This window comes from Ipomoea nil, unplaced genomic scaffold (assembly GCF_001879475.1).
Source record: "Ipomoea nil cultivar Tokyo-kokei standard unplaced genomic scaffold, Asagao_1.1 scaffold1895, whole genome shotgun sequence".
In the NCBI taxonomy this organism is placed as follows: domain Eukaryota; kingdom Viridiplantae; phylum Streptophyta; class Magnoliopsida; order Solanales; family Convolvulaceae; genus Ipomoea; species Ipomoea nil.
This window is the reverse complement of record NW_017618323.1, coordinates 1,584,281-1,600,184: the sequence shown is the minus strand read 5'-3', so window position 1 is coordinate 1,600,184 and position 15,904 is coordinate 1,584,281. Positions and strand designations below refer to the sequence as shown.

Below are 15,904 nucleotides of genomic sequence, written 5' to 3'. Positions count from 1 at the left end.
TTGTTCCCAATTGCATTCCTTCCACATTTATATAACTCGCAAAATACATGTGATTCAAAGTTCAAACCCACTAGACTAAAACTTATGTAGTAATTAAAAATCTATTGAACAACTTAAAGATTTGATTTCTATAGCAAAACCCTAAATAACTAAAAATAAGGCAATAGCCTCTAATGGGCACTATATTACCAAGCTAAGGCTATTAAACTATGTTAAGGGCATTTAAATCAGCCATCTTAATGCATCCTTGAAGAACACACTGGCCCTGTTTGGTAAAATGGCTGTTAGCTGATAGGTGTTAGATGTTAGCTGATTGTGTTAATTAGTGGGTATAAATAGTTGATAACATTAGCTGATTGTAGAAAAGTGTTTGGTAAATTAGCTGTTAGCTAATAGCTGTTTGGAATAATTTCTTTTCTCAAAAAGTTAATTGAAAAAGTTGCATGAAGTAGTTTTTTGAATTTTAGTCTTTTGGAGTTGCAAAAAGCTAATTAACCAAACATTTATATTAATATTTTAACTAAATCAAACAATTAATAGTGGTCAAATAAGTTAAAATTGGCCGGCCAATTTTTTACCAAACAGGGCCACTCTCAAATTTCTAACAAGACCAAAGCAAAAATTGGTGTTTGGCTGATTAGGTGACTAGCGATACTTCTTGGCCTTGGCCAACTTTTTCTTTTTCTTCTTCACAGCTTTTGGCACTTTATGTTTACGAGCTTCCCTCTTCTCCTCCTTAACCTTCTTCTTGTTCTCCTTCCTAGCAGCTTTTCTATCCATTGCTGAGCTTTCTTCTTCTTCCTCAGACCCACTTTCAGTTTCTTCAGTTTCGTTCTCAGTCTCGGTGTCTGAATTATTCTCCTGCTCAGCTGCTTCTTCTGCTGTAGAGAGAGCTTGCTTCAGCCCTGTTATGGTTTTGTAGTACAGATCTCCAGTGTCCTCACCACTAACAATACGTTGCACATCTGCCTCCGCGTTTTTCACAGTATCCAGTGTTTTTGGAATGAATGACTGCAAGAAAAAGCAAGGCGTCAAAATGGGATTATGAAGAAAAGAGCTGATTTTGTTATGTTATGTGATTCTTATTCTCAAGTCCAAAAACCTGAATGAATACGAAGTCGGCAATTTCATCCTCTGCACTCACTTCACCTCTTGCCAAAATCTTTTGTTGAACCTGAAACACATTGAATTGGGCGTTTGGTTGGAATGAGAGAATTCCGTAAAGTGGGGAAAGAATAAGGTGCGAATTCAAATTTCATTGTTTGGTAGACAGGAATAGAATTATTGAGAATTGAAACGGAAGAAGTGCATAAAGATTAATATGCCCTTGTAAAATAATAATAATAAAAGGGCAAAATCGTAATTTACTATGGAACTCATTCCATAGGTTGTGGAATTGTAATTCGGGCGAGGACTCTAGGGATTGCAATTCCATGGTTGGAAGGAAATGGAATGAAATTCCATCCTAACAAACACCCCATAATGTCGCTAGAAATTACCGAAATAGGCGTCTAACATATCGTACCGCTTCCAAATATGTGTCCACCGAATCATCATCAATCATAGGATCAACAATAAAATCGAACAATTCTCTAATTGTCATGACAGCTACACCATGCTTTCTGAAGAAATCCTGCATACCACACCTCTAGCTCTTGGTAATCCCATTATATATAACTAGTTGCAGTTAACAAAATCATGAACATTATTAGCATTATTGCAATAGCTGAAAGGGCGGGCGAACTCACAGACACATGAACACAATCTTCCCTTAAGAAATCAAGCGCATGGGGATGGTCAAGATCAACTGCTTGTGAAACATCGATGATATACAAGTGACCCTATAACATCAAAATAAGTTATTCAAACTGTTAAGAGTCCCACATTGAAAATATAAGTGAGAACATATAAAGTCATGTGTTAGACTAGCTAATTGATTGGATTCAATCTTTTAGTGTGGTTTGGCCCATGTGCATTATAGCCCAGTTGAATATAACACAAATGTTGGCATATACCAAATAATTTTTTATTTTTATTTTTTGAAAAACACAACTATAGAGTTCAGGAAAGTGAAGGGAGAGAAGGGTCACCTCAAGATAGAGTATGTTATACTCGCTTAGGTCACCGTGCACCAACTTGCATTTCTGATACAGTTTTCGCATTGCCATAATTATCTGGCAGAGATACAAAAAAACATCACATAATGTTGAAAACAGAGATAAATATAAAATAAACACAACGGCTCATTTTTTAAGCCCAACGACATTTCAAAATCTAATTTTTTTAGGACACCAGCATTTTTAAGGATTATATATAGAGTCAGCATTCCAGTAGAAGGTTGAGAATTCTACTGAATCTCATTCACACCGAGCGTGCCAATGTGGACACTGAATAGTGCATAAAATCCTTTAGAGAGAAGTTTTTATTGATACCTCAAACCTGTAACACCCAAATTGCACTAGACTAGGTTTTATACATCTTAGAAAAATTGCTGGGGAAGTGAAAAATGATAGCTGTTTTACATAAGCATTCAGCTCTTTAAAAAGATAACTTTTTCTCAATATTGATCATACAGATTCTCAGTAGGCATAACAAAGATTTGGATAAAATTTGAGCCCAAAGCTTGTAAGTAAGTTGAGTCCGAATGAAACAATCTTGCACAGTTGAGAAAAAGTACCTTTATGCTCAAAGAAATAGTGACAGAAGTCTGATAAGTATATAAAGAATAAAAACTGACCTCCACATAACCTTCACGCAACTTGTCAAGAGGTAAACCGGCATCCTTAAGTCTAGGAGCTGCCCAACCTCCTTTGCCTGTAGAAAGGTTTTCTTAGAATAATACATCAAAAGAGGATATTTATGAAACTGTTGGCAAAAGAGTTTTAGAAGTTTTGAATTGTAGAATTTACAGAAAACTTGAAATAGCCTCTCTATTTTTTTCCAGTAAAAATTTAATTTAGTGCATTGAAGGGGTGCAACCCATATTCACCATAACAAAAGAAACCACTAGGAAGCAATCCCAGCCCCATTGATATCAAGCCAGAAGTTTATCTCTCTCTCCACCCCCCCCCCCCCCCCCCCCCCCCAAAAGCTAAAACAATAGCCTTCTCTAACAATGGAATCCTACTGCAACTCCAAAAAAATATAAGAATACCCACTACTTGTTCCAACCCCATTTGAGCTTTCTTTCCTTATCATTGTAATCTAAATGTCATTCCAACTCTCTCCAGCTTCGACATCGGTTTCTTGCCATTACCAATATCCTATTTTGGGCCAACCTTAGCAATTAGCCATCATTTGTTCCTTACTGCCACCATTTACTTCCGACCCAAGGTCAATGCCCAGAATCCACAGCAGATAATCTGGAACTGCTGATTAAGCTTCTGAGCTGCTATCCCACACCACGTCACCACCTAATCACTAGAAGAGGTCAACCTATTCCTTCAAGTATCATGCATCATTTGTGCCTGTAGGGATACACTATCTTTCACAAAGTTCAAATCAGGCTGCAGTTCCCTACTCTTATGCACAATCTTGAAGAATTGTTTCATCCTGAAGTGTCCTGCAAATTGCCATGGAAATGGCTGGATCCTTCAGCCTGCCCATGAAGACCAGGGACTTGCCTTTCCTTTTCCTTTGTAAAGAAGACCTAATCACATGCTAGGGTTGTTAGACTCTTTTTATTTCCTCTTAGATGACCTGCAAAGCCTCTCTGTGGAAGAGAGCTTGGGCTGTGCTCCCAAAGGCCATCTAGAGCTAGCACAAAGAGAAATAGTTGTGGCTGCTTAACAAGTTGCTTTAGAAAAAATAAGGCCATGAGCCCATTAAGGTTTTTTGAAGTGTTTCAAATCTGAGAAGAAAGCCTCTCACATGCCACTCCTAAAAAGAAGCACACGCTCCTTGCTGATTCCATGGTTAAGCTGCCAAAGCTTCTGGCTCTGACCACCAGAAAGCCAATGTTGCTACTCCTATACTCTTTAATTCCCTTACCATTGGGGGCTTCCACCATTAGAACTTTAGAAACTTTCCGCTCATTCCAAAAATTAATCGAAGCAGGGAGGACTTACCCCCTCATAAGACAAGAAGACTGAGGTTGCCATCTGAGTTGCAATAGTCATTGGTAAGTTTGTAATCCGGATTTCTCTCATCTTCATGTAAGAAGTCACAAACCTTCACTCTGGGATTCTAACACACCTAGCCACCTATCTCCAACTACAGTCAACTACACAGTAATGGCTTCTTCTATTTCCAGGGCTACCTAGCAAGACTTCTCTAAACTTCCTCAACAATGGCACCCTCCATGCTATGGTCTCTGACAACAGCGCATTAATCCAATCAATTTCAAACCTATCTATGCCAACGGCTGTTCTACATACCCTACTGCTTTCCACCCTACAAAACCCATCAACACCATAAAACCCCTGTGATCAAGAATCATGAAGGATTTCCTCTCAAGTTATAACAGGGTACACATGACCAACTCAAGCCAAAGGGTATTTAATCTTGAAGCTTTCTCACCATCATCACAAGCAAGCATAAATCTTTAGAGTATCTTTGAAAACATTTTTTTTTTCTTTTTTTGAAATTCTGATTTTTTTTTTTTTTTTTGGGCTCAAGATGTATGATTGCCTTCATTGACTGTAGAGCATGTTGGATGCAATATTTTATGCTACTATCACTTGTAACCAAGTGCCCTACATCTTTTATCCTTCATCCAAATGGGTAAAGAACAAAGAAGAAAGTTAAGTGATTACTGGGAACATTAACCCCCGAATGACACAAATTGTCCGAAGCATGTGGAGGATCCTTTCATGCAGAATGGAATCAATGGATGTCATATGTAAAGTAGGACTAAAGAATTTCGGTTTCTTTGCAACTTTCAGTTAGGTTATAATCACAAGATCACTGCCAAGTAAAATTTCTTCACCACTGCCAATCAATGTAAATCAAATCAAACTATACTTTTAATATGTGGGGATGCATTAGATGGTAGCCATTGGTAGCACATTCAAAATCAGTGTGCACCCCTTCATGGATACTGTGTAATGTTGTCCTTATCCTATCAAACATAATATGTGAATGGTTAAATGCATATGTTATATATTGTACCTATGAATTCCATAACCAGAACATGCAACCTCAAAAGAAGTGGAGTTGGGCACCTTATTCCAGCTGCCTTGAGCCTGCAGTCTCAGAAGCACTTTCAGTAAATGAATCATGTAAGGAAATTAACAGTGTTCTATTCTGATATAATAGGGGAATGGCACTTCTTTCTGAAAGTAATACAACTATACCAATCACTATGGCCCATAACTAGCAACTAACAGCCTTACAAACAGCTAATTTCAAAAACCACAACATGAAGCAAACAGATGTTTATGATTAAGGCAACAAAATAAAACCGCATTTTTGTAGAAAATCTAAGAGAAAACAAGATCAACAGAGCATCTTAAAACTAGTGAAAGTGTGCATAGTTGAGTTTCATAAGCTTAGAAGATAAAAATCTACTATACCTATGATTCTCATACCAACAAATGCTCCTTGAGGTGGATGCATACACAAACGTGTGTTTGTATGTGACTATGTGTTTGTAGATATATATAGAGGTAGAAGCCAACATGGTTTGGCTCAGTTGTCAAAGGTAATCCACATGGAACTCAGTAGCACCCAGGCTGTGGGTAGGTTATAAGTAATCCCAGCAGGCCATGTTGGTGTTTATCGCTCTTGGGGATGTTTCTTGGTATGGTAGGCCTCTATTCGCCCCTTAGGAGGTCCCATGTTGCACTGGTCCCTAGGTTCAGTAAATGGCACTAGCAGATATGGAGTGAGGTTAACTGGGGATTTTGGGCATACATTGATGCCTTGATCATTAATGCTTAAGTAACCTTTCAAAACTAGCATTTTATGTGCCCCAAAAAATAAATATAAATAAATAGAGCGGGAGAGGGAGAGACATAAAGAAAAGCAATAAGAGAAGTTACTAGATAGTTTCAAGATGGTAAACATGAATATTTCCTTACCTCATTAGATTCCTCATTTCTTTCTCAGCCCATGTCTTAACCATTTTCCTGGGGTTATGCTTGCAATATCCATATCTGAACCGATAGTCACCCTGAACATAGCGATCTCTATCCCTGAAGTGAAAAGAAACCACAACATAAATGATTGGTAAATAATGGAATTTCACGGAAGTTGAAATGTATAAAGCACAAAATAAAAAAATACACTAAAAAGAAAGAGCAATAGTATTATGTCTTCCCTATTATGATTATCTTTCAGTTATTACATAATGCATTATATTTCCTTTAGAATTTAAAAAAAAAAAAAAAAAAAAAAAAAAACACAGCTTGATATAGATGTTAGAAGTAAATGCTTGTAATCCTTAATTTGGTCAGACATGTGTACAGCAGGCTATTATCCAATGTGAGAAGGCTTTAAATAAAATCAATCATAATTATGAAATCAACAGAAAGATAAGATTAGTAGAAAGGAATTAAATGCTTAGAACAATGTTATACTTAAATACAAGGACTGAAGTCTTGTAAACTTTGATTGCAAATTCCAGCCCATCTGATTTTGTAGCATGGTAAACATTGGCCTGTTTGAAAGAACAGGTGACATCAATTCAAGTGGACAGCTTACAGGAAAATATAACCAAGAAGCAAGCTTAGCAAACAAAATCACATTGACATACTTCTTTACCAGTTGAAATGCAGCCATTGATATCATGAAACACACCACGGTTCAACATTTTAAACAAAACCATGCGAGTTCTCGGGTCAATTGCCTGAAAATGAAAAGAGATCTTAGCAAGAAGTACTAACATCCTTGATAATACAACCATTACTTAATGTAAATGCTCAGCGAAACAAATACAAACAATAAATGATACATCAAAGTATGGACCTTTTCTGTAGAAAATTTGTTTAGCTAGCCAGATTATCTAGAAACAAAAATCTAAAAATGTTAATTGAAAAATGAAAGAAACAAATCAGCATTTACAAGACCTTGTCTAGATCAAATAGCTGCATATCAAAGAAGGGTGAAGTGACGCAGAACCCAAGAAGAGAATTGAAGGTCAAAGAGGAGGGATACACCAAAAGTTGCACAAGACTTCAAACAGAGGTAGGTAATAATAAAATAAATCTTTCCAACTATGGCCCACTTGGCCAGAATGAACACGAAAACCATGAAGCTTCAATCTTTAAAGAAAGGGACTGAACAAATTGAACCACCCAAAAAAAGAAGAAGATAGAATGTGATCACCGATGATGTCTACTGTTAACCTCTCTACAGATTATAAAGAGAAATATAAGGGTTTCAAAGAGATTCTTAATTTGAAAGGTAAAAGGTAAACAACCTATTCTGATTAAAGTGATTATTCACTTGAAAGGCAAATTTTTTTGAGATTTTCATTTCCATGTAGGCATTCAATTCCTATTTGTACCCAGAACTTAGAAGAATTTTCAGGTAAACTGAATCTAATGGAAACTGATTGTTTTTTGCACATACTCACTCTATGCCCTCTCCTTCCAAAGTTTTATATACTTTAGATACTCAGTATCTTGTTAAAAGGGGTGCAACAGGAAATTGCCTCGCCTAAATGAGGCACAGTTGTGTGAGAAAGCGGCCGCTTCCTGGCAGAGCGATGACTCCGACGAGGTGAAGAGGCACAGCCAAGCGATGTTTTCTCATGAAAAGTGCAGCCAACGCATAGGTCAGCACCAAAAATAAAAATAAGAGCAACTCCATCAGTAATTTTTTGTTGGTTTTTTCAGATTTTGTGGCTGAGATGGAAGAGAGTGGAGAGAGGAGAGAGAGGGAAATTGTATTCCTGCAGGTAAAAAACAAAAATTACTAACCTGCCGTGCCCAGCAGGCGCATGTACTGCACAAGTCAACTGGGCGCGTAACAAGAACAATTTTTTTTTTTTTTTAAATCTTATTCTTTTTTTTTTTCCTCCCTACTTCTCTCCTACATGGCTTCTAAAAACTTGTGAAAAGAATCAACACTGATGGGTTTGCTCTAAAAGACCTGCAATAGGGTTCGCGAAGTCGCAATGTTCTCTTCTCCAAGTTGTTAAGACTTAAGGGCAGCTCGCTGCTCACCACAGCCAGAAATTAGGGTTCACAAAGTTTCCGCCTCATCTCTGCCAACTCTTCAATGGTTCAAGTGTTCAACCTCACCAATCACCAATGAAATCGCTATCTCACTTCAACCTTCAACACAACAGGAGTACAGGAAAACAAAATCGCTATCTCACTCGCTCAATCTCGTTAATTTTTTTTTTCTTCTGAATTTTAACCAGACTTCAGAGTCTAGAGTAATATGGGTTCCTCTATTTCAGCCAGTGAAGTAGTCAAGTATCTGGGACTCAAGTTTTTTTTTTGTATTCTAAATTTCTTATCAAAAAACCAAAAAAGAATCTGCCAGTGAAGTTTTAATTTATTTTTTAAACTTTGAATATAAAGCTTAAATTTTCTTCAAACTTCTATAAAACTATAATTTTTGTTTTATAAATTTGTAAATTTTTAAACTCGTATAAAGTTGTAACATTTTTATACATCATTTTGCATCACTAGTTGAGTAATTGTTATTTTTTTAGAAAGTGACGCTTCGCCTTGCACTTTCTCTTTAAAGCAAAGCCCAGCCTCGTCACTTTGATGTGCCTTTTCGCTTTAAAAAGTTTGAGCTACCAAGGAAGTATATGCTACTTGTGAGTATGTACTGAAATCTTTTGATTTACAAATTTATCATTACTTACAGATGTACTAACAAAATGACGGAGTTCCAAAACAATCAGACTTATTGAGACTTGCAGATGTAGCAGCACAATGTACACCAAGAAAAGAAACAAAAATCTTGAACTCACAAACCAAATTATTAGGGCAAATTATCTTTGAGAATCTGGATCCATTACTGAGTGCGTAGGATTATAATATTTTAGCAACATAAATTGGGGGCATTACCTGTTCAACAGTTGCACGGTCTGCTTTGTCAGTAGTTTTAGTTTTACCAATGGCCATCTCACGAACACTTCCACGAATTTCAGTTGTTACGGAGTTTGACATGCCAAAATTGATCCTTCCTTCCCATTCCTGTGACATACAGCAACTCAAGCACATTTCATTTTTTATATCATTTATTCAAATTCTAAAGCATCTGTTTACCAATTGGCTGAAGTAGCTTAGCTATTAGAAACTACTGTTTCCATTTATTATTTCCACGTTACAAAAAGAGTGATTTATAGTAAATTACATGTTTCAAAGGCATAATTTCAGAATTTTTAGCAACAATAGTACATTCACAAGTCAACTTTCATCGGCTTTTATGCAAGTGCTAGTCACATTTGTACCAAATTTTGTCCACAAAATGTTCATTGTTTTGAAGTAAATATTCATGCAGGGATGCTTTCATTGACTTCAAATCACCTGGTCAGTCTACCAGATGGACACAAATAGAAGTTAAACCTTATTCTTTTCACCTTTTGATGAGAAAATTCAACTAAATTAAAGAAAACTCACATAAATAAAATCGAAGTGGATCTTTTCTTTTTTCCTAATAAATAATTAATTAGCATACTAAACTCACATAAAATATAATCTAATTGGGTTATCTTTCTGTCCTGACTAAAAAGTTCCAGTTCAATAAGAATTATGATTGGCTACCTCTAAAGGGGAAGCTTTGATGCGATTAGCGAACTTCTGGGTACGATTGGAGAGGGGTTGAAGGGATGAGTTGTTGGGTCGAGAGTGCACCCCTCCGTAAGCATTGGGTCGCCTACCACTGGATTGCAGAGTGAACCCTCCACCGCCGCCGCCAAGGCCGCCTTCCGAACCATCCCTAGCGTCCAAGTAATCCAAGGCGCCGCCAATCTCCTCGTCCGAAGAGGACCACGACTCCTCCTCCTCCTCCTCCCCTTCATTGGCTTCCTCCTCTAAGGGCATCTCCAACTGTAATTCGTCAATCGCTTCATGTCCGGTTTCTATAACTGCGCCCGACATCTCTCTGCAGAATTTTGGAGGTCTTTAGGCTTGCACTTTGTTTTACGGCGTAGCTAACGTAGTTTTCAAAAGCTTTTAAATAGTACTAGCAAAAACTTGCGCAATCTTTATAAGAGCATGCTAAACTAGTAGTAGTATAAGATAACCAATGTTATATTTATTTAGGAATATAAAATTTTCATATGTTTGAAAAAGAGTTAATACTTAATATAGTCTTCAACGATTTTATTTAATTTAGTTTTAAATGACTTTTTGTGTTTAATTTAATTCTTGATTTTGATAATTTTATACAATTTATGTTGGAAAAATAGCATTAAAATGACATTTTAAGTGACTAATTTTGTGGTACAATTATCAGTGGGGTCCACTTCCGATTTGGGTCGGGTCAAAGTGGATTCAGGTTCTTCGTAGTGAGACGAAAAGATTGATATATTGTACGCTCAAAACGGATAATGGGTGAATGAGAGATTGATTCTCAAAGTAGACCCATTTGAGTTGGAAAATGAAGGGGAAAAGTGAGCTTTTGTCCCACATTGGTTTGGAAAGAGGATTTGCCCCCCTTATATACGGGGGGTGCAAATTAAATTCCAACTAGACGAGATAAAAAAAAAAAAAAAAAAAAAAACTTGATTCAAGCCCGAGCTCGTGTGCGCCGACACCTGCGGGCACGAATGTCGTTCGGAAATTGGCTCTGGCCTTGCGGGCTAAGTTATGCCAACTTAGTCACTTGGGTTCGGCCAAGACCGAGCTCAAGGTCCAGGCCGGGGCTAAGTTATGCCAACTTAGTCACTTGGGTTCGGCCAAGACCGAGCTCAAGGTCCAGGCCGGGGCTAAGTTATGCCAACTTCGGCCTCTTAGGCCAAGACTTGTTTCGGCCAGTGAGGTCGAAACTGAGCAAGTTATGCCGAAACTGAGCAAGTTATGCCAACTTCGGCCTCTTAGGCCAAGACTTGTTTCGGCCAGTGAGGCTGAGAGACTTGTTTCGGCCAGTGAGGCCGAAACTGAGCAGCAGTGTGTCTTAGGCCGAAACTGAGCAGTAGTGTGTCTTAGGCCGAGACTTGTTCCGAAACTCACTGGCCGAGACTTGTTCCGAAACTCACTGGCCGAAACTGAGCAGCAGTGTGTCTTAGGCCGAGACTCAGTTATGCCAACTTCGGCCTCTTAGGCCAAGACTTGTTTCGGCCAGTGAGGCTGAGAGACTTGTTTCAGCCAGTGAGGCCGAAACTGAGCAGCAGTGTGTCTTAGGCCGAGACTTGTTCCAAAACTCACTGGCCGAGACTTGTTCCGAAACTCACTGGTCGAAACTGAGCAGCAGTGTGTCTTAGGCCGAGACTTGTTCCGAAACTGAGCAGCAGTGCAGTGCAGCAGTGTGTCTTAGGCCGAGACTTGTTCCGAAACTGAGCAGCAGTGTTTCCTGGGTTCGGCCTTGGGGCTGAACCACGGGAGAATGCCTAAATTCTTCAGTTACAGAATTAATTTTTATTTAATTCCAGATGTAATTTTTGAATTTAAACCCCAGGTAATGGCTTGCTGTTTCAGGAGTTTCAAAATTGGTTTTAACATAAAATTAAATGCCATGATGAATGCTATTCATTCTTTGATCCCTATATAAGAAGGGGTAGAGGGAGCAGATTTTTGAAGCACGAAGTAGCAAAACACACAACACGAAATTAAGTTTTTCATCTTCAAAACACTTCTGCTTCTACTCCTTTCTTAAGCCTAACTGTGTTCAAGGCTTTGCTCCGTTTGCCGGGTTCGTTCGTTTGGGTGCTCGAACGTCGAACCGTAGCGCGTTTTATCCTGGGAAACCTAGGCCACGGCGCTCCTAGCACTTTTGGGAGGTGGCAAATAAGGTTTTAAGGAAAGAGTGGTCTCTTGACTCACGCTAAAAACCCTTACCCAAACACAAGCCATCTTTCCTTCTTTCGGTTTTGGATTATACTTCTAAGCAAAAATCCTCCGTTTTTTTTTTTTTTTTTTTTTGTTTGGTTGGAATTATAATCTGTGGATTATAAATTCCATTTGATTGATATGTATATATCTTTTCTGTAGATATTCATGCATATAACCATGGTGGTTTGATTTATATATATATTTGTGTGTGTGTGTGTGTGTGTGTGTGTGTGTGTATATATATATATATATATATATTTCGGATATATATATCGAATTTTATATACTTCGTGTGTGTATATATAAATATTATTTTACGATATTAAATCGATTATTGGTTCATTATCACCAACAATTTAGTCTTTTGTTAAAAAAACTTTTAGTTGACTGTTAAAAATAGGAACATAATAGTAATTTCTCATCATTCATCCCATTTGGGATGATTCATCATTTTTCCCCTTATTAAGATCCACGTAGAAATGAAAATCTTCGGACTCAAATCAACTTAATCCTGAATAAATAAATACAGAATAAATAAATATTTGGGTACGAAGATTTATATTTCTGCGTGGATCTTAATAAGGGGAAGAAGAATGAATCATCCCAAATGGGATGAAGGATGAGAAGTTGTCATTAGGATCCTATTTCTAATCGTCAACTAACAGAATTTTTAACAAATGATTAAATTGTGTAAAATCATCAAAGTCAAATACTAAATTGAGCACAAAAAAAAATTATTTATGACTAAATTGAGTAAAACTACTATAGTCGAGGACTATATTGAGTATTAACTCGTTTGAAGAATGTGAAATATTCTATCTTTTTTAGGTATTTTTTACATTCTCTTGTCTTATTGCTAATTTTATCATTTTAATTCATTATTTTTTCTCTCTCCTCAAGAGTCCAGACATACAATATACCTCAACTTCAAGCTATTAATTAATTAGTTTTAAATCATTATTTTTATATTTTATTATTATCTTATTTATTTATTTTAATTTTAAAATTTATTGAAATACATAAAAATAGGTTAATTGATGTTGTTGTTATTTGCTTTTTTGAAAACCAACCAAACTAAATATATTAATAATGACCGGAATTGTTACATAGGGAAGCATTCACAAAACGTGGGAATGTTTTTGGCTTTATTATTATTATGCGAATTAGATAGGTTAGGTTTAGTGTCAGTTAATGTGTTAAGTGGAGACCTGATGGAACAGACATTTCAACAGAGTCTTGGAAACTAGCCGTTCAACTTCAGTGTCTTATTCGTGATTACTTGGCAGAGTAGTTACAACACTTAGGTTATTTTATAAGAAAGTCCTTATCTCCTGATATACCTCAAAGGGTAAGACAGTAATCTTCTACATGAAATATCTTTAAGATTACTTGTCTTCCTAGAGTCAGAGCTTATATCTAGAGGGGTGATTCAAGGAACAATATACAAGAGATAATCTTCAACATTTGAATCACAATAAACTCTCTTTACGCTCTAAACAGTTTACTCTGACATATCTTCTTCTCAAGACTTTATGATATGAGTTTAAGAAGAAACTTGAGAAGAAACACTTTAAAGCTGAATCAGTAGTATTCCATGCAACTGTGGTACAGGTACAATGAAGAGTGAGTCAGCGAGACGGACCACATCAGTGTGGCTCTTCAAGAAATGACTTTTTGGACTACTGATTGCACAGATCTCCGTCCTCGGCAATCTACTATAGCCTCTACAGATTGGGTTACTACCATGTGTGGCACACATTGGGTGAGAATGGTTTTCTCCTACCTTCTGTATGAACTACTAATTGATAGTGGATTGGTCGCGCTTACGGTGGTCCCCCCCAGATATAGATACGTGTAATTTTGCATATTCTCTTAATCTGGATATTGATTTAGTTTCTAGCAAACTGAATAATGGACTGATTGACTCAGATTCTCGATTGAGCAGTCATTCAGATAGAACGACAGATAAATCATAAAGCGGAAGACTAAGGCAGAAAGTAAATCAACACATATGTTTGTTTACCCAGTTCGATACAGTGTGTATCTACATCTGGGAGACGATCACCGATGCGTCCAATCCACTAACTCATAATCCAATGTACAAAGGTAGAGAAAAAACAATCTCACCCAAGTACCCCACACAAGGTCAATACCCAGTCTACAAAGGTTTAGTGGATTGTTGAAGTCGGAGAGTCACGCATGCAGAAGTCCAATGAAATCCCTTCAATTGGAGAGCTAGCTCTGATGTAGTCCGCTTCAATGACGCAGTCTCACGTTATTCCCACAACTGAGTGATCTTCGCGTCCTATCGTTTAAGCAACGTTGATACTTCTCAAGTTCTTCTTCATAATCACTAAGAACTTATTGTCTTGAGAATAGGCATGACAATCATATATGTGTATTCTGTTTAGTATAGAGTGTTGCGAATTCAATCAATGCAATCCTAACTTCTGAGCGAATCAGAATATATATACTTCTTTGATTTGGACACTCTCCAAATATATCTCTGATTGTAGATGGTAGGACTTTTTGTGAAGAAAGAAATCTTAAGATTCGGTCCATACCTCTCAAGCTGATTCGCTGATATTCTTTCCAAAACCATCATCTCATAACCGCGTTCTAGCTTTTAGAAAACTTTCCTTTATCAGATCTTCAGTGGCTTGATCTAGCGGTGCGTCTGTTGATTGTACTGATCAGTCAGTCTTCTTCAAGGACAAACAGACACCAAGCTAAACCCTATCTTAATTTTCCATAATAATATTGCCAATTATATGTTGGGGTTTTTCTTAAGGAAATAAAACACTAACAATACGGATTGTATCGAACTAGGTAAACAATACCTTGTGTCATTTACTTTCTACATGTTTATTGTCCGCACTTAATTGTATACTGTTGCAATAATTGTTAGAACACAAGTTTAGGGTTTTGCGATAAGAATGATCTATTAACTTGATAAGTTAGAAAGTTAACCAGTAATATAGAATATCACATATACACGAAATCACAATTGTATTGAAGTAAAAATAATCATTATAACATAAAAAAAAAAAACAAAAAAAAAAAACTATTCAACCAAACAAGTTTATATACATACCTCAGTTTTAAATCAAACACAAGAATCTAACATTTCCAATAATCTAACATTCTCATCAATCTTATATTCCCTAAGGGTCGTTTGGTTCACAGAATCTTGGATTATCCCATGTAATAGGATTACCTCCAGGAAGATTAAGTGAGATTAAGAAAATGTAAGATTATTTTATGTGTTTGGTCGAAGTTACAGGAATGTAATATTAACTTGTTTGGTTAGAGGTTATATTGCATCAATTACATAAATGCCTCATAGAAAATGAAAGGTGTAATCATATATTAATACCTCATAGAAAGTGAAAGGTGTAAAAATGGTTCACTTTAAAAAATGTTTTGGTAAGTTTGCAAGTCTCTTTTTCTCACACAGTTCAAAATTTAACAAGATACTTTTAGTAGTAGTAGTAGTTCAAAATTTAACAAGATACTTCTATGTGGATCATGATTATCAAATGAAACTGTAGTATAATTAAAATGATATTTTAGTGTTGCTCAAATGAAACTAGTGTGTTTGAAAAATGAAACTAAAAAACAGTGTGCATTCAACAATGTATATTGTCAAATGAAACTGTAGTATAATTAAAATGAAACTAAAGTTCAGGACCATACAATAACATATATTGTCAAATGAACGTGGAATGTAATTAAAATAATACTTTAACATTATTATAATTAAACTAGTGTGTATGGTATCCGGGTTGGACTTCCATTTGGAAGATTATGAGTTCGAGCCTCAGTGGAGGCGTTATTGGTTCTTTGTGTTTCAGTAGGTTGAGAAAGTATATGAACAGATACTACGATGTAATAGAGCCAGTAGCATTCAAAAAAAAAACTAGTGTGTATGGAAAATTAAAATGATACTTTGGTATTGATATAATGAAACTAGTGAGTATGGAAAACGAAATTGAAAAACATATCAA

At 36.5% G+C, this 15,904-nt stretch overlaps 1 protein-coding gene across 2 annotated transcripts; it reads right to left on the bottom strand.

The window, feature by feature from the left end:
- LOC109193577 (serine/threonine-protein kinase RIO1-like) lies at positions 1 to 10,116 on the bottom strand. Of its 2 annotated transcripts, none has more exons than XM_019344450.1 (13): positions 9,669 to 10,116; positions 8,970 to 9,098; positions 6,695 to 6,787; positions 6,519 to 6,598; positions 6,021 to 6,134; positions 5,110 to 5,183; positions 2,738 to 2,814; positions 2,091 to 2,174; positions 1,749 to 1,841; positions 1,526 to 1,633; positions 1,103 to 1,174; positions 591 to 1,011; positions 1 to 268 (listed from the first exon to the last, which is right to left on the bottom strand). In XM_019344450.1, the coding sequence occupies exons 1-12, from the start codon at positions 10,002 to 10,004 to the stop codon at positions 646 to 648; spliced, it is 1,626 nt and encodes a 541-aa protein (XP_019199995.1). In that variant the 5' UTR covers positions 10,005 to 10,116; the 3' UTR covers positions 1 to 268; positions 591 to 645. The 2 variants fall into 2 exon arrangements, with proteins under 2 accessions (XP_019199995.1, XP_019199996.1); XM_019344451.1 differs by having other exon boundaries at positions 1 to 261; positions 593 to 1,011.
- Between the last annotated feature and the right edge of the window lie 5,788 nt (positions 10,117 to 15,904).

What these genes read in the sequence shown, in the direction of transcription:
- LOC109193577 (XM_019344450.1), bottom strand. Translation starts at nt 10,004, where the DNA reads ATGTCGGGCGCAGTTATAGAAACCGGACATGAAGCGATTGACGAATTA. An exon ending in ACTTCAGTCCTTGTATTTAA is followed by an intron (nt 6,135 to 6,518) that starts GTATAACATTGT and finishes TTTTCACTTCAG; the next exon opens with GGATAGAGATCGCTATGTTC. An exon ending in TCTGGTTATGGAATTCATAG is followed by an intron (nt 2,815 to 5,109) that starts GTACAATATATA and finishes ACCTTTCTACAG; the next exon opens with GCAAAGGAGGTTGGGCAGCT.